The following is an 18,104-nucleotide window of genomic DNA, read 5'->3' on the forward strand; positions in this document are numbered from 1 at the left end:
GGGAACGGTAACCATAACTGCTAACATTTATTTAGCTTTCAGTGGGTGCTGATTCTTTGCATCTGTGAGTTCTCTTAACACTCCTAGCTTATGCCATGAGCAGTTTTCAAGACAAGGAAATCCAACTTCAGGGAGAATGACTCGTTTGTCCAGTGTGACCCATACAACTAAGGAAGAAATGGGAACTCTGGTGATCTAACCCCCAAACCCGAGATTTTTATTGCTTTATTTGAATTAGGTCTTGTAGGTGACTAGGTTTCTGAGTTGGTTTTGAAAAAGCGCACTTAGGTTGGCTTCCTTGGAGCTTATAGATATGCTGAAGTCTGTGATTTTCACCCCAGGTTTCATTCCAGAAAGTCCTGGAAAATGGGCTGCCTGAAAAGTGCTTCACACAAACCTCACACTCTTGTGTTTTGTGGCTTGAAGTGGTTTCATGAAGCCTATAAGCTGGCCTTGAGTTTCTTAGCCTCTTCACTCCCCCTCCCCGCCCAAGTGCTAGGATTACAGGCAGGTGCCCTGCAAGCCCAGCGTCCTCATGCTCTTTACCATGTTCAATCTACCCACAAAGGACCAGGGTGTTGAGCATTTAGTTCTCAGTTGGACACGCCCCAACAGCTACACATCACCTGCCTCTCTGCAGTCCCATGTGTGCCTTCTCCCCGACCGAGGCTTCCTACCTGACTGCTGCTGTCTCTTTGTTGAGTCATGGTAGAGAACGTGGTAGGTTCTCCAATAGCAAATTTCCCATGAACATACTGGGCATCTAAAACACTGGTTTCCCTCTGGTCAGATTGATGTCCCCGGAGAGCTTCTGAAGGACTAGTTCATGGAGATTATGGAGAATTTGATGGTGAGGTTAAGTTTCCTCCCGTGGTGAATCTAATGGTAGAGAGGCTGTTGTTCTGAATATTTAGTGTCCTGGACTGGAGATGCGCTGAACTTCTGCCTTAGAGATTGTAGGTATTTGATCCAGGGCCACTTTTGTATTAGTTTCCTGTTGCCAAAATGGCGGCTTATGACGCAGAAAGCATGCAATGCTAGAGGTCGGAAGTCTAAAGATCAGCCTTTGAAACTAAACTCAAAGCATCATCATGTCTGTGTTCCTTCTGGAGCTCGAGGAGAGCACCCATTCCTTGCCGTTTCCAGAGTGGGGAGACCCTCTGCACTCCTAGCCCTAGCTGCTGTTTCCATCACCACATCTCTTTCTGTCCTTCAAACACCCCCATGTCCTCCTTATAGGGACCCTGGCAACCACTTTGGGGTAAAACACATAATCTCAGATGGTCTCTTCTCACGGTCATGTCGTCGAGTCCCTATTGCCATGTGAAGTGACATATTCACAAGCTCTGGTGATTAGGACCTCCTTGGGATGTCCTTGTTCAGTCTGCACACTGATGAATACTGGAAAAGTCATTACTAATTCTCTTCCCTTTTTGGGTGGGAATATTCTTGCTTGTGGCATATGGGGACTCTGAGTAAGTGGAGCAAGTCATATGTGACTTTTATACAAGTTGCCTGAACGAAGAACTAGAAGAAAGAGGGGAAAAAAACTTCCTTATTCAAGAGCAGCCTTTAAGATGGAAGGTTAGGAAAGAAAAGGATATTCCTCTGTTGTTTCACGTGCCCTGTAATTAGATTTAATAAGATGTAAACATTACTTGTATCTGCTTTGCGAGGCGGTGAAAATCTGGAGAAGGCAAAAAAAACCAACAATGAACCAAGAAAATCAATGGTCCAGGCTCAGGATGTGGTTTCACTCCTTCGCTATAGAGTCAAAAGCGCAACTTCAAGTCAGACGAGATACTCACCAGCCATAGGCGTACTGCACCCACCAGATCCCATTAGTAGTTTCTTGTGTTTGTTCTACTCTTTGCTGACTCTCATCTTGGTTGAATCCACGGGAGCTACTAAGAGTCCTGCTGACAAATGGCTAGTCAGAGCCAGAGATGGCACTTTGCCCCATTTTACAGATGTGGCTTCTGAGGCCAGGGAGGTTGTGTGATTGTCTACTGTTCAGAATTAGTATGCACAGCAGTTACATGATGCTGCTGTCTTGCTTGACTGGCATTTTGCACATAGCATTCTGTAGTAGGAAAATGCTGGCTTTCCTAATTCTATTACTGAGGCGTCTTTAGACAGTGAGTTCCCGTTGAATATTCATCAGTGCTAGCAATTAATTTTCTGTGTTTTGAGGAGGAAAATCTCTGCCTTGGCAACCGTGCTCTACACTTGGCTGCAGCCCGGGGACTTTGTCTCGGTCGCTGCTTTCACTCCTTTTTCCCAGAACTAGATCAGGGTAGACTGCTGGCCCCCACTCCTGTCAGCCACCTAGGCTGAGTGGGGGAGACCGGGAAGGTTACTTTACTCTGGAAGCAGGACTTGACTGCATTTCATCCTGGCATCCGCCTCATCCTGGGAGGTCACTTCCCTGTGTCTGTGTTGACCCTCAGATGATGTCTTAAGACACCACCCACATGAAAATCCATCCGTCTTATAAATAAGATTCCCAACTGGGCTCAGGCCGTCTCACGTGTTGTCTCGGGCAAAAATTCAAATAACATTTAAAGTTAGAAAAAAAGTCCAAAGTAAAAAATAGATGTCATGGTGACCCAAGGTGGCTACACCCGATCCTATTTTAAAACATTGGGGCATGTGGTGCCATGTTCCCTCTGCCTCACAGCATCTTCTGCGATCTCCAGTCAGCAGGACAAATACAATGCCATTTGTTTCTATGCCCTCATAGCCAAATCATCGTTGCTCATAGACTACAATGAATGTTTACAGTGATAACCACCACACACATCTTTGTAGTACTATCATAGTTTGTGACACCTTTCAGTTAACCCAGCTGGACGCCCACTGCTCTCCTGCTTGTTGCTCTACGTGTTGTATTCATCACGGGCAGTAACGGGCCATGTGGTGGGATCACAGCACATCGCTTCACCATTTCCTACTCTAAATGTCGAGACTCGCCCCACTTCTACTAAGTCTGGGTACCAAAGGCTGGGGAATCTGCTTTTGATCTGCAAGCTCAAGTTGGCTGCATTGTGGCCTTCCAATTTCCCACCTTGAACTGTTATAACCCCCCAGCAGATGTCTGGATGCTGAAAGCATCTTCTTTGATGGGATTTTTTTAGACGATCGATGTTCAGAAGTAGAACAGTGGGATTAAACACTTCCAGTTTTTGAAAATGCATTGAATATTCTGTGAGTTGTGTTTGTTCCTATCAGACAGATAAGTTACAGTTTAAGTGTCTTTTGAAGACCTGGATTCCCATGTGACAGTGAGACAGAGACAGAGACAGAGACAGAAGGAGATAGAGAGAGACAGAGAGACAGAGGGAGTATAACTGGCGTGCATGACATAAAGTGGCGCATCTCTAGGTAAGTTAGTACCAACATTTCTACTTTACCCTCCTTTGGGGGAAAACACTCTATTGTTGTTGTTAGTCTCTAGCAGTATTGGACATTAAGACCGTAATAAGCATAACACAGGGACATGAGTAATTAAGACGTAGATTTAGGATACAGCAAAATTATTCATACAATGTGTTAGGATGCCTGTTACAAGGAAAAGGGAAAATGTTACATTTGCTTATGGACTTAGGTGTATCATCCCTTACATCTTTTGAGCTAAGTCTTTGTATGTTTTATAACAGAAAGAAGTGTGCATTTGGGTGCGCCAAATGACATCATGAGATATTTAAACTGAGTTTGTTCCAAGAGTCTTCTGTGCCTTACTTGAGCTTCCCCAGGTTTTGGTCTCATGGGAATAACATTGCCAGCAGCCCCAGGGAGCTGGTTATACAGTGATTGCCACTTTATACACCCTGATCTAAAATTATTATGTGTGGGCCTTTATATACCGGTTGTTCCCGCCCACACACCTAGCCTTGCCTTTGCTAGGGTAACTGTTTATCCTCTGTGGTTAGCTTCGTCATTGCCTCCTTTGGGAAGTGTTTTCAGAAGCAAGTTCTTGGTGTTTTCTATAGTCGGTTCTGTCTGTTCTGTATTACTTTGAGCCTACTTGATTTATTTAGTATTTTCCATGATCTTATTTGATGGGACAATGGACTCATTATTTGTGCCTAGACCATCAGTAAATCTTCGGTTAAGAATTCTCCAGATACCATTCCCTGAAAGCCTGATTATCTCTCAGGTGTTGCCTTATTATAAGTGGATACAACAGGAGAGCAAAGCCTGGCACCACTGTGCGTCCAAGTTGGATGCCATTGCTTAGGAAGTGCGGGCAGTTTGTGCTATGATACATACGTTTAGAGCTGGGTGCCTGACAGTGAATGATGCTGACTCTCTCACATGGCTCCCAGCCTTGCTTCAAGGCCCTCTCATCACAGTTCTTTAACTTGAGTTTGCTTGAGTATGGTGCAAACACTGGCATTCCTTGGGGGCATCCTCATCTCTTATTCTCTATCCTAAAGAAGCTCAATCCTGAGGGCCAGAGAGATGGCTCAGTGGTTAAGAGCACCGGCTGCACTTCCAGAGGATCTGAGTTCAATTCCCAGCACCCACATGGCAGCTCACATCTGTCTATAATTCTAGTTCCAGAGGCTCCAACTTCTTTACACAGACATACAGGCAGGCAAAATACTGATGTGCATAAAATAACAATTAAAAAAAAGAATCTCAACCCTGATGATGTATTCTCTGACACCCATAGGCCCCTCCACCCCCCATCCCTTTCCCTGTCTCTTCGAACACTGAGTTTATTTACCTCATTGCTTACTTTAGCTCCTTGGCTCCCCCATACCACCCAGGCTCTCTGCTCCTTCTTTTCTCTGTGGAGCCTGTACTCAGAGTGAACTGTGAAAGTTACTTTCTAAGCACTATTTTGCCGTTTCTAGCACCTAAGAGTCCATAAGCCTTGGTGAGAGCCGTATCCCCTTAGAACTCTCTAGGCTGTCTTGGTCCTTTATCAGTCCATGTAGAGATACTGACTCTAGCTGTACTTGTAATTTCAGAACAATCTGTAATTTTCCTCTTCCTGTTTGCGCCCTCCCTTTCTTCTACTTTCCTGAACTCATCCTGTGAAAGAGCATCCCTTATACCATTCTTTTTTTAAAAAGCCCCCTGCCTTTTCTGGTACGAGGGTGTTATGCCTGCTTGTGTGTCTGTACACCACACACGTGCCTGGAGTTTGTAGAGGCCAGAAGAGAATGTTGGATCCCCTCGGACTGGAATGGCGATTGACTCTGGGTCCTCTGAGAGAAGAACAAGTTTTCTTGATTGCTGAGCCATCTCTCCGGCCCCTCCTTACAACCTTGTATTTTAATAGAATGAGAACAAAAGCAAGGGCTGGAGAGGTGGCTCAGGGGGTAGGAGGGCACTCTGCTCAGTCTGGTTCTATTTTTGCAACCCATGGTGGCAGGAGGGAGCCAACTCCTGTATGTTGTGCACCGATCTCCACAAGTGTGTCATAGTACGTGTACCGCATGTGTGCGCATGCACACACACATGCACACACATATGCACACACATGCATGTACACACACACACACAAATGTAAAAGTAAAAACTATCTAGGGATCACCTGCTCCTTGTGATTTTTCATTTATAGATTTATAGAAACAAAACTGAAGAACAATTAAAAGTAAAAATATAAAAATCTTTTTAAATGTGGTCTGTATGTAGTGACATTTAACAAATGACTTGTTTTTCTTTTTTCTTTTTTGAGATTTCCGTAAGGATCATGTAGCTCTTTAAAACTCATTAACTATAGACAAAGAAATTAAACATTGAAAGACTGTATGAATCAAAAGCAAATAGAAAGGGAATAAAAACAGCCAGTGTAGCACTGTAGTAGACCGAGCCGATCTCTTCACCGCAGCCCAAGCACGGGGATATTAGTCATTAGTGAAAACTGAGGACCACAAGGACCACAGACCGCACTGGCAGGACCCAAAGGAGAAGTCAAAAGGTAGGTTCTGGAAGTGTGTAGAAAGACCCTCCCTGGTGTCCTGGCCAAAGCCAAACCGGGTGATTTTAATGCATCTTTTTAACGATGTACAGATGTCTCACCTGTCTCCTTGCTGATTCAAAGAGGCAGAGGGAAGTTGTTAGAAAGCTGAATGTCTGATGGCCTGGTAAGGCAGAGTGAGGAAAATAGTCACCTGAACTGCCTTTACCTTCGACAATATGAAATCATTTCTCTGAACCGCAACCGGTGGCGGCATGCAAAAATAGTTTCCTAAAGGGAGACAGACATAGACACACACACACACACACACACACACACAGAGAGAGAGAGAGAGAGAGAGAGAGAGAGAGAGACAGACAGATCCTAAATCCTGGAGGCTGTGTGCACACATGCGGTCACGGCTGTGAGTGATGCTTGTCATGCACTGTAGCAGTTTCGGATGAGCAGTCTACAGACTGCCTCCTGAGATGCGTTTGGTCACGGACACTTTCATGGAGAGACTGTACAAAGTGAAGGCTGTAACTGTGCTGGGGAGAAGTGGAAGCTTCTGCAAGTCCGTCCATGCTTAACATGTTGGGGCGCTCCCAATAACGTGCTGTGTGTTGTGAGGGGCTTTGCTAATTCAGCATCCTCACTTGCAGAGATTATAATGATGGGTCTTGAGATGAGAAAAATGATGATCTCAGTGTGTTTATTTCACAATAGTCCCTCGCTCAACATCTGTGACTTCTACCCTATTTGCATTTGAATGGCGTCCTTTTGTGATTCCTGTGTCAAATTGTAGGGTAGGAGTATTTGGCAACATTTGAAGCCTGGAGGATACACTTGCTGTCTCCCTTGGCCAGTGAATAGGGGGCCTGAGATGTGGTCTCAGACATTCACAAATGGCCTTGATTATGTCTGTCTCCATCAACTTTAATGCGTTTTAGTTCCTTCTCTTTGACTGTAGGGAATAAGACCCAGTGTTATCATCTAGGGCTTGGGGAAAATGTAAATAGTCTAGAGAAATTTGGTTAGAGACACTTTTCAGGATAAGACATGTATAAACCCTGCTCAGCGCTTCTCTTTTGGGATTTTAATTTCTTTGTAAGTATCATTTGTTAGACTAGATATGAGTATAGGCTGCTTTTCATACATGAGTTGTCCCAAGAAACAAATTTGTTTTGAATCTCCATTGCATCGTCTTGGCACAGCAGATAGCTCAACGTGCCTTTCTCTTAGCCGCTCAGGATTCATATCCCTGGACTTAAGACAGGCACAGAGGAAGCATTCATGCACGGATATAAGTAGGGTATGTGGACAGGGAAAAGGTCTGGAGGGGCTGGAGAGGTTGAATGGTTAAAGGCGCTTTCTTTTTTTTTTTTTTTTTTTTTTTTTTTTTTTTCCGGGGCTGGGGACCGAACCCAGGACCTTGCGCTTCCTAGGCAAGTGCTCTACCACTGAGCCAAATCCCCAACCCCTTAAAGGCGCTTTCTATTCTTGCTGAGGACCCAACTTCAGATTACACTGTCTATTGGGTGATTCCCAGCCACATGTAAATCCAGACCAGGGAGTCTAATGCCCTCTTCTGGCCTCCATGGGCAACTACACTCACATGCACAGACCCACATACAGATACACGGGTACGCACATAATTGAAAATAACATAAATCTATGTTTATGTTAACTACTTTTTCAAGATCTGGAGTCATACCAGTTTTTAGATCCATGTTCCAGTGTGGTATTGCTGAAGGCCTCTTATTTTCCAGGCCTCTTCCTCACCTGTAGAATCAGAGTGAGGGCGTCTGTTTTACAGAATGTGGTTGAACAGTGCCTGGAAAGTGTAAGACACCCCTTAGACTGTGGCGGCAGCCTTAGTGATGGGTGTGGCGGATCTCCATAATAATTATCGTGGTCATTAATCAGTGTTTCAGTGTAAGAAAAGGTGTTGCTTTGTAAAGTTGTGCCCAGGCGATTCTAATGCGGTAACCTGTAGATGTCTTTATTGTCAAGTTAACGCCATTTGTGAAAAGCCTATCATTTACAAGTTTTCAGGGCCAGAACCTATCATGTGTTACAAAAACAAGCCCAGGGCACAGTTACTATTTCCTTTTAGCCATTTTGCATTTGGCAGGATTGAATGTGGTTAGAAATAAAAATATGAAAAATCGACCTTTAGGAAATTTCTTTCACTTGAATCAGATAGAATCTAGAAAGACATATCAAAGGAGTCTTTTTTTTAGATTTATTTATTTTATATTATATTTATAAATGCTTTGCCTCTGTGACTCGTGTCCATTGGGTCAGAAGGAAGCTTCAACAGATAGTTTAGTTGTGAGCCACTCTGTGGGTTCTGGGAACTGAACCTGGGTCCTCTGGAAGAGCAACAGCTGCTCTTGAGAACTGGGTCATCTCCCTTCCCTCTCAAAGGAGACGCGAGCCTTCTCAACAACACGGAAATGAAGGCAGAATGTATGTTTGGTTTGATGCCTAACAATGTGGAGACCCCAGTAACCAGCAACTGTCAGAAAATTCCTTATCATACTGCAAGCCTTTGCTTAAACCTAACCACTGAGATGTTTTGTCTTTAATGGTCATTAACTAGTAAAAGCAGTGAAAGCTAAAACACATTGTCCAAGCCAAATGTGGTGGCACAAGCCTTTAATCTCAGGTCTGAGGAGGGAGAGGCAGGAGGATCTCTGTGAATTTGAGGCCAACCTGATCTGCTTAGTGAGCTCCAGGACAGACAGAACTATAGGGAGATCTCACCTCAAAAGCAAACCAATCCCATCCCACCCCAAATCCTAACCACCATTACTACCACCACCACCAACAACCATCTCTCTCTCTCTCTCTCTCTCTCTCTCTCTCTCTCTCTCTCTCTCTCTCTCCTCCCTCCCTCCCCCCCCTCCCTCCCTCCTCCTCCTCCCTCCTCCCCCTCTCTCTCTCTCTCTCTCTCTCTCTCTCTCTCTCTCTCTCTCAGAATCTTTTGATAAAATTGGAGAAAACGCTCCCTTGCTGTGTTGGTTTGAATAAGAATGGCCTCTTAGAGTTGAATTCCAGGTTAGCAGGGAGTGGCACTATTAGGAGGTGTGGCTTTGGTGAATCGGGTGTATAAAGCTGGGCTTTGAGGTTTCAAATGCTCTAGCCAGGCCCAGTCTCGCTCTCTTCTTGCTGCTTGTGGATCTTGATGTAGAATCAGCTACTTTCCAGCACCATGTCGGTCTATGTGTTGCTATGCTTGCTGCTATAAGGAGAATGGGCTAAGCCTCTGACCTGTAAGCTGGCCTCAATTAAATGCTTTTCTTTATAAGGGTTGCTGTGGTCATGGTGTCTCTTCACAGCAATGGAACACTGGCTGAGACAGTTGTGTGGTGTGTGTTTTTTAGACCTCCCTAAGCCTCTAGCCTTTCTCTAAGGCATGTTTCCTTGCTACAGGATATTTGATCACAGTATGAATCCCAAGATTGTGTAATTTACTGAAAAAAAGAAATGTTTCTGGTTGGGGTGTACCTCATCCCTCAGCACACACCATTAGTCCCTCGGGCTGGAAACAGACACGCCCTTAGTACGCATCTTTAATCTAAAGTTGGTTTGTAGAAGGAAGCACCCATGTTTGAAAGTGACGTCAAATCGAGTGGCAGACAAAGTGACGAATCAGGGAAAGAGTTGACAGAATAGGATACGCCCAACTCTCACGAGAAGAGAGGAAGGGAAAGCCGCTTAAGGAGCAGCGCCGAAAGGAGGAGGCAGTTTTAGGGAACAGTTGTACAGGGGTACAGAGACAGGCTGCAGAGAGGACAGGCTAGACACAGGTGAAGGCAGAGCAAGCCAGAGACGGAGAAGGAACCGGAAGATTAGAAAACATTGCAAAGTTAGTACGAAGCCGAGCAGAGCGATTCAGTCAGCTCTGTCCTCACAGACTGCATTCCCCAGTCCCGTTCTGAGCTAAGATCTCACGAGAACTGCTCCAAGGCTTCTGAGCTTCATCATCAGACATTGCTACGTCAATGACCCCGCTCCCTGCATCAGTTTTCTGTGTTAGTCACTGCACTGTTGTGACAGCATATCTGAGCTAAACTGCCTTCAAAAAGGGAAGGATTATTTTGGCTCCAGCCTCAGTAATTTTAATCTGTGATTGTTAGGGGCGTTAGGCCTGGTGACAGCAAGAGTACATGGTAGAGAAAAGTTGTTCACCATGTGGAGCTCACAAAGCAAAGGGAGAAAGCAAGCTGAGGTCTTCTTTTTTTTCCAATATATTTTTTTATTGGTTGTTTGAGTCCTTCCAGGTCTCCCACCGCACTCCTGTGATCTCTCCACTCCCCACAAGGGAAAAAACAAGTCCAACTTGTGTTGCCTAGATACTGGAGCATGCTCAAACTCAAAACGGCCAGCCCGTTGAAGAAAATTGAATCCTTCCTCACCCACACCCCCTCCATATGGCACACAATACAACAACTTCCTTCCATCAGACCCTACCCATCCGAGATTTCACCACCTTCCAATAGCGCCACAAGCTGGCGACTAAGACTAATTTGCATATTGGCCTTTCTCACGCCTTTGAGATCTAAACAACAACGATGTTTGATGTAGTCAGGTAAAGATATACTGTGTGAGGGCAGACATGAAGTGTTTTCTGCCTTTGGTTTTCATTTGAGAGCCAAGACTTTGGGAGAAAAGCTTGAGGAAAAGGAAGTACATGGACCAGGAATGAGCCCTAGAAAGCCATTTATGGGTAGGCTGGGGAACCAAACCACTGAGCACACCCTTGGTCTCCCTGTCTTCAGCCTGTCCTCATGTTGCCTTCCATGCTTACAGCTGTCCTTTAAGACCTAGATTCAATCCATGTTCTCTGCTCTCCATGGCTTTCTTGGACATCTGTCCCTGGGAAGATATTTCTGAAATTCCTTTAAAGACTTTATTCTCACAATTATCTCTTTGAACCATGTGCCTTAGTCTCCGAATCTATTATAGGATGACAAGATCCATAATTTCTATTTTATTTCTAGTGCCTTGCATGAAGACCTCCACACAAGCATATGTAGCTGGAAACTCTAAAAACAAGGCCGTGGAGATGGCTGTGTTGGTAAAGCGCTTGCTGTGTAAGGGTGAAGCCTTCAACACCCACACAGAGCCAAGTGTGCTGGTATGGTACACACCTGCGATTCCAGCCAGAGTTGCAAAGACAGGAGGATTCCTGGGACTCGATAGTCATGCTGTATAGCTAAACAAGCCAGCAAGTTCCAGTTTCACTGAGAGACCCTGCCTCTTGTCTCCTCCAAAAGAGAAGGAAAGAGAGAGAAAACATCTGATGCTAAACTCCACCACCCTCCATATGCACATGTATGCATGCACACACACACACACACATACACACACATACATACACACACACATACACATACACATACACACACACGCATGCGTGCACACACACACAAGCCATTCTTACCTGCACATACACACCAATACACATACAAAATTCCTATAAAAATGGCAATAGCAACAAGTCCCAGGTTTTGGTTGTACATACTGCTCAAACATACTACTCTGCCTTCAAACTGTGTTTATAAAAGTGAACCAAAAAGATAGAAAAGCTGGTTTTTGCCCTTTGTCTTGGAGATGCTGAGCACAGATGGTAATGAGGGAGGGAGGGAGGTCCAGGAAGATACTCAGGACTGCATCCAAGCCTACGGCCTGGGGGAAGGAGCTTGAGAACAGCCATATTTGGGATAGTTTTCCACTCCTATAAGAAGAAAAGTCAACCCTAGGGTAATTAGTCCAATAGGTTAGGCTAAAGAAAAGAGGATGGTGGAACCTAGACTGGCATCCACACCTTCCAAGTGGGTTTGGACATGATCTTGGTTGGTCCCAAAATATAATTATCTCATGTATTAAGAAACTAGGTGTTGAAGCGATGGGTAATGGGTTGGTGACTCCTTTCACTCTGAACATTCCATTGATGGGATCAGATGATGGTACCAAAAGCACAGTTGGCAAAGGAGGGTCATCTGCTCCTTAGAAAAGACAGCACAGTGGGCCCCATCACAGTGTTGCTCTTTGCTATGGAGGAAGGATCCCAGGCCCCCACCTTGCTCCCCGGTATCAGGAGCAACTTGACTAGTGGGCCAGTGTGGAACTGGCTCTTCAAAGGAGCCGAACTTAAGCGAAGCATACTTGAGTGTCTTGGATATTCCTTCAAGTAACTACCATTCCTAAAAATGATTAAAAGGAGCCATCACTCAGTCTGACAGCATCAGAGTGTCAGGGAGTAGTAGCAGATGGTTGTCCTGATAACTTCCAACCTAATGGCCTTGGAGAACCACAGGAAGAGAGCGCCAGTGATGTAAGATACAAAGTATCGATATTTTGAGTCGAACATCACACCAGTTGCTTCTCAGCTGATCCAGGAAACTTGGGTGAGATGGCACACGGAAATCAAGCAAGTGAGCAGCTTGTGAGTGGGCCGTGCTTGGAGATTCTTGGTTCTTCCAATTAAACAGAACGTTGTCTTGGCAAGTCACCAGGGCATGTGATTTTCATAGAATCGTCTTGTTATCAACAGAAAAGTAAGGTTAGGGAGAAAGCAAAAGGTGAGGCTGTTCCTCACTTACACAGGAAAGCGAATTTCTCTTGAAAAGATCTGAGGGAAATGATTGTGTATGGATACCTGTGTGGGAGAGCCATCAGGGCCCTGGCGGACAGCGTGCTAGCTGAACCTGATCCATTTGTGGACTTGTGTTTTGTGTTTTGTATTTAAATCTAAAAACAGTTTGATTTCAGAAACTAGGAGAAGGGGCGTGCACGTGCACACACACACACACACACACACACACACACACACATATATCTTGGCTAAAACAGAAGAACATACCTGTGTACTTACCATATGGTGTGTGCGTACATGCGTGTGCAGGCTTGGGGTCTGTCTCAACTCTCCGTCAATTCTCGCCGCACTTGGGCTTATCAGATGTCTCAAATGGCAACCCTCTAGACCCAGGCTCAACGTTTCTGCCCGAGGGTTACTTCCTTCCCCTGGGAAGCATCAAATTCCTTCCCAGCCTTTTTCCAGCAGTGGAGACTGCCTACTGTCTGGCATTAAGAGAGAGAACTTGAGCTGTTAATAGAGCTAAAGTGATTTTTCAAAACTCTCCTGGGAGATTATGAGTATGCCTTTTAACTCGGTCCCATCTAAATTGGCCTTTCCATCCTTCCAGTTATTGATCCATACCTCAGGCAGCAAGCCGAGTGCGTGCATGTGGGTGGGGGAAAGGGAGGCCTTAGGGAGGGGTGATACCCACTGCTTTGTTGCAACCTGCCCCTGGTCTATCATCTGGACTCTACAGAGCAAGGAGGATTGAGCAAGAGAGTGTCTGGAAAATACCTTAGATCCTTGGAGAGTGTTAAAATGCATTTTGCTGTGAAATGTTAGACTAGTCAGTATTCTATCACCGAGACAAAATGTTAGACAAACACAAGTTAAAAGGGGAAAGATTTGTTTTGGGTTAATCAATTCTGAGGTTAAGTCCATGATCACTGGCTCCATTGTGGACCCTCTGATGAGACAGAACCCAGCAGAATGAGGGAGTGAGAGAGGAAGGCTGCCTTCCTCTTATTGGCCAGGAGGCAGGAAAGAGTGAGGGACAGTTGGGGACAAGATATATGCAAGGTGACCTACTTCCTTAACCAAAGTCCCAGCTCCTGGAGTTTCTGTCACCTTTTGGTACTGCTGCTGGAGCTGTAAGGAATGGGAGTGCGGTGGGGCATTTCAGATCCAAACTGTCACAATAGAATCTGTAATTAGATAAGAAAATAGAAACTCATACTCTGCTTTTGTGAGTATTTGAGGAAATAAAGGCCCCGAAAGGTAAAAATGATGTGTAAGCATTTACACGCATGCTAAGGAATTGAGTGTTGAAGCGGAGAGATTGCCCATTTGTCTAAAAGCAGGAGCGAGACTCCATCTGCATTTTGTCTGCACCAGGGCATCATCCTTAGGTAGCCTGTGAAGGAGTAGGTTGGGAGGAACAGAGCTGTGGCAAGCTGGAAAATACTTGTCTGTTCTATTTAAAGGGGGTGTGTGAAGAAGTAGACCCTTTATTTTTCAAGGGAGTGTAGAAGTATGTCACCCCGGTGAGAACAGAACAAAACAGGTTGATGGGTGGATTTGGCCTGGAGGTTGACTGGGCCTCTCACAGCAGGACAGCCTGAACTGAGCACGCATGCTCAGTGAGTGGCAACTGATGATAAATTTCCCCTTATACAAATCGCAAGCCATTATTCTGCTTAGTAGTTTTGACATCTTTTTCCATCTTCACTTCCACGGGAGGGAATCTAAAAATGGTGCATACATTTCTCTCTTCCGTGGCGTGGCTCCCTCGCAGGGAGACTTTTTAATAAGGATAAAAGAAGGGCGGAGGGCCGGGAAAACGGGCGCTGGTGATCTACTTTCGGTTAATAGAAAATTTCCAGTTGTGTGCATTCCAAATGTGTCATGTCTGATATTTTCATGCCCATCTGGTTAACAGAGTGAAGATTTATGTTGATGTTTCCCTGAGGCAAACATCAATTTCCAAACAAATGCCAGAGTCCCCCTCTGTCTCCCTGGACTATTGTCTGTCTTCTAAAAGGAGAAGCCCTGGAAAGCATTGTCTGCAGAGTTCGTTTTGTTTACAGTCATCTGGGGATACCCAAAAGCCTAAAGAATAATATGTCCAATAACAAAGCGCCTCTCTGAAGAATAATTGCAGCCATCTCTGGCCCTGCCTTACTTGTGTGCCCACCCAGCCTGTCCAAACGGTAGCCAAAGGCAATTTCAAACCTTAAGCCACTCCGTTCATCTTTCTGATTCATAGACCCCCCCCCCAGTGAGTCAGTGCTTTCCAGCGTCCTGAAAGGCTTTATCCAGTCTGTGACCCCTCCCCTCACTCTGCTCAGCATAGAACATCTGTTTGGCATTCTAGTTGCTCCCTGGAGAGCCTTTGCATTTGATGCTATCGGCTTCTCCTATACCCCCATAGCGGCTCAGTGCTCCACGGAGTAGCCTTGTCTACTCAACACTGCAGCCTCATCTGCCGCTGCTTACCTGTACACCCAGCCCCTCCCTACATCCATCTTCCCTGTCCCGTCACTATCACATCTGAAGAAAAATCCACTGCCCCCAATTCTGGGGCCCTTTCCATTCCCCTCTACCAAAGGAGCCCAATCCTTATCACTTTATTTCTGTGGTATTAGCACACCAGTGTGACTGGCAGCCTTCAGGCTCTCTCAACAGCACAAGTACCTGTGGCACTTCTCAGCTCTTCTCACCCCATCCCAGGCCTGTATGCTCCCTCCCCTAAACCTCTACAGCTCATGAGCTCCCTGGGTTCTCATTCCCTTATAACCCTACTATTTTGCTATGTGCTCTCTTGGTCCCCTCCCTCTTGGTCTTCTTCTGTCTTTGTCTCCTCTCTCACTCCCCCTATCTCTTTCTCCCCTCCTCCCAAGTCCGTTGGCCTTGTTCAATCGACGGCTTTTTCTCTCTGCTCTGGACTCCTCCAGGTGCCTCCGGCTGTGCTTTGCCTCGCGTCTACAATAGAAACCTTCCTCTCAACCACGCCTCCAAGTGGTCGTGTCCTCCATTTACACACTCACCCTTTTGTAGAACTCGTCCCCAAGTACTCCTATACCAAAAAAGAAATCTATTTTCAAACGATACCCCTAAGCAAAATTAAAATATTTTTCATCCTCACTGGACTAATTGTCCCTTTTGAAAACTGAAATCTATTGTTGAATCTTGTTTACTGTTATTTTCTGGTATTGTTTTTAATTTTTAGCTTCAATAAAAACTCTGATCTTTGGGGCTGGGAGCTATAGCTCAGTGCTCACTGAGTTAGCAGGCAGGAGGCCCTGGGCTGAATCTCCAGTATTTCCTAAAGTCCCCAAAACAAAAACTCAAACGAAACAGCACCTAGCAACATGTGGGTATTTGGCAAGTCCTTATTGACTGTTCTCTGTGATCTTTGTCCTCTCTGTGTAAAGGATGACAGTGCTTGTCTGTACTTTGCAGATGAAGCTCTGGCTCCTGGACCATGACATTACTAATGTTTTCGTTAATGTTTTTCCTATTAAACCCTCACACTTCTTACTTGAGGTATCAATGCCCCCCATATGCCTTTGGCTACTTTTCATCATCAACTCAACACAATCAAGAGTCACCTCAGAAGAGGGAGTCTCCGCTTAGATTGGCCTGTGGCCATGGCTGTGGGGAATTGTGCTGATTGATGATCAATGTGGGAGGATTCAGTCCACTGTGGGCGGTCCCATTCCTAGAACACAAGCCAGGAGCAAAGGGAGCCTGAGCCAGCAAACAGCTTTCTTTTATGATTTCTGCTCCAAGCTCCTGCTTGAGTTCCTTCCTGAATTTCCTTAGGGATGGATTGTTACCTGGGAGTGTAGGCTGAAATCAACCTTTTCCTCCTCCAAGTTGCTTTTGGTCATGTTATCTATCACAGCAGCAGAGAAATGAACTAGAATGCCGTTCTTTTTTTCCCCTCACTTCTCATAGCCTCACTCAGCATCTAGAACAATCTATGTGAAATATAAGGATTTGATCCTTTATTATTATTTATTCTCCATGAAGGTTGAGCTTGGTCTGGTTGCTCCCTGCATTCCTCTAACACTTCAGAGACCTTCTTGACTTAGGACCCTTGCCATTGCCTCCTGAGAGAATATCTTTTTGCTCCTGCTCTTCATAGGGCTGATATCCTCCTTATATGGTTTCAATGGTCTCTCTCACCAGGCCCAACTAGTTAAGTTCTCTATGCTTTTGCCATTGTTGATCACAACAGCAGTTAAGATCTGTGGCAAGAGTGTAATGAGTACCCGTGAAGAAATGGGTGAGACTAGCGCACAGCTGTCTCATATGTCAGGGATAGGAGCCTTGTAACACATATCATTAATTATATGAATTAACAAATGTTTCCTTTCACAGACATTATTTTGGAGAAGATGATGGAGAGATGGTGCCCAGAACCAGCAGTGCAGCAGGTAAGAATGCTGTGGACCACGCCCTTTCTAGTCAGTTTCTTACCGATTATCGTTCCCTTGATTTGGGGCTCTTCCAGTCTGTAACGGGAGTCTCCTCAAATTTTTATGAATTTCCAAATTTGCACGCATCACTGAAGTATATAATTCCCTAGTTGGAAATCCCCTGTATGTAATTATATGTGCTAGGAAACAGCACAGTGCAGTCAATCATAACACAAATACTTCTGTGAATTCTTCGTACTTTTAATGAGGCTAGGCTTGCAAGATTAAAGTTGCTTACAAATGAGTAAAATAAATTATGCCATCAAAGTGAAATCTCTACCCAGAGGCCCCATTAAAATGGGTATAATAATGATGTCACTCTCAGAGATAAGATTAAATAATCAAAATTCTTGTCTAGAAATAAGCACTTCCTAAATATCATAGCTATTCATATTAATGCTATCATAATTACAGTGCATTCACCACTGCACATGGGCCAGTCAGGAATGTAAAACAAAGTACAGACAGTTCTCTCTGTCTCTGTCTCTCTCTCTCTCTCTCTCTCTCTGTCTCTCTCTGTCTCTCTCTCTCTCTTTCTCTGCAGAAGAGTAGAAGTTTCTATTTTCTAATCTTCATAATTTGCAGATTCACCTTTATTTTTTCTTCAAACTTCCCTTTCCATTTAACACGCATGGTTTAAATGTCTGCGAGCTCACGCTAAGGCTCTAGGAAGGTGATAGGAGCACATCTGTGCTTCTTCAGAGCAGCCGGAAAGGAGGATCCCCTTTGGCTCCCAGTTTCAGGGGCCTGTAGTTGATTGGCTGCCTCCCACGTGGCCTGTGGTGAGGCAGGCCTTCGGAGCAGGAGTCCACAGTAGAGGAAACATGCCCACTCCATGACAGCTGAGGAGCAAGACAGAGGCAAAGGCCCAGGGATCCAGTAACTTCTTCAAAGACTTGCCCCCAGAGGCCTGTCTTTCTTTTATTGGCCCCAGTTCCCCCCTCCCACAGTGCTATAGGCTATCCAGCAAGCCTTTAACATTTGGGCTTCTGAGGAACATTCAAGATTGAAACTGTGACACAGTTCTTCTGGCAAGTCCACAACCAGGGCAGGAGGAGACAGGGGAAGGGAGGGAGAGAGGGGAAGAAAAAGCACAGAGGGATGATACACTCTAAAG

The 18,104-nt window shown here is 45.1% G+C and overlaps 1 protein-coding gene across 1 annotated transcript in view; it reads left to right on the top strand.

Annotated features, from left to right (window-relative positions):
* LOC116896485 (myomegalin) overlaps positions 1-18,104 on the top strand; it is a 196,427-nt gene that overhangs the window by 25,874 nt on the left and 152,449 nt on the right. The window contains exon 2 of the mRNA XM_032897650.1: positions 16,890-16,945. Coding sequence (XP_032753541.1) covers positions 16,890-16,945 — 56 coding nt within the window. The remainder of the gene's footprint in view (positions 1-16,889; positions 16,946-18,104) is intronic.

Source organism: Rattus rattus, chromosome 3 (assembly GCF_011064425.1).
Source record: "Rattus rattus isolate New Zealand chromosome 3, Rrattus_CSIRO_v1, whole genome shotgun sequence".
NCBI lineage: Eukaryota > Metazoa > Chordata > Mammalia > Rodentia > Muridae > Rattus > Rattus rattus.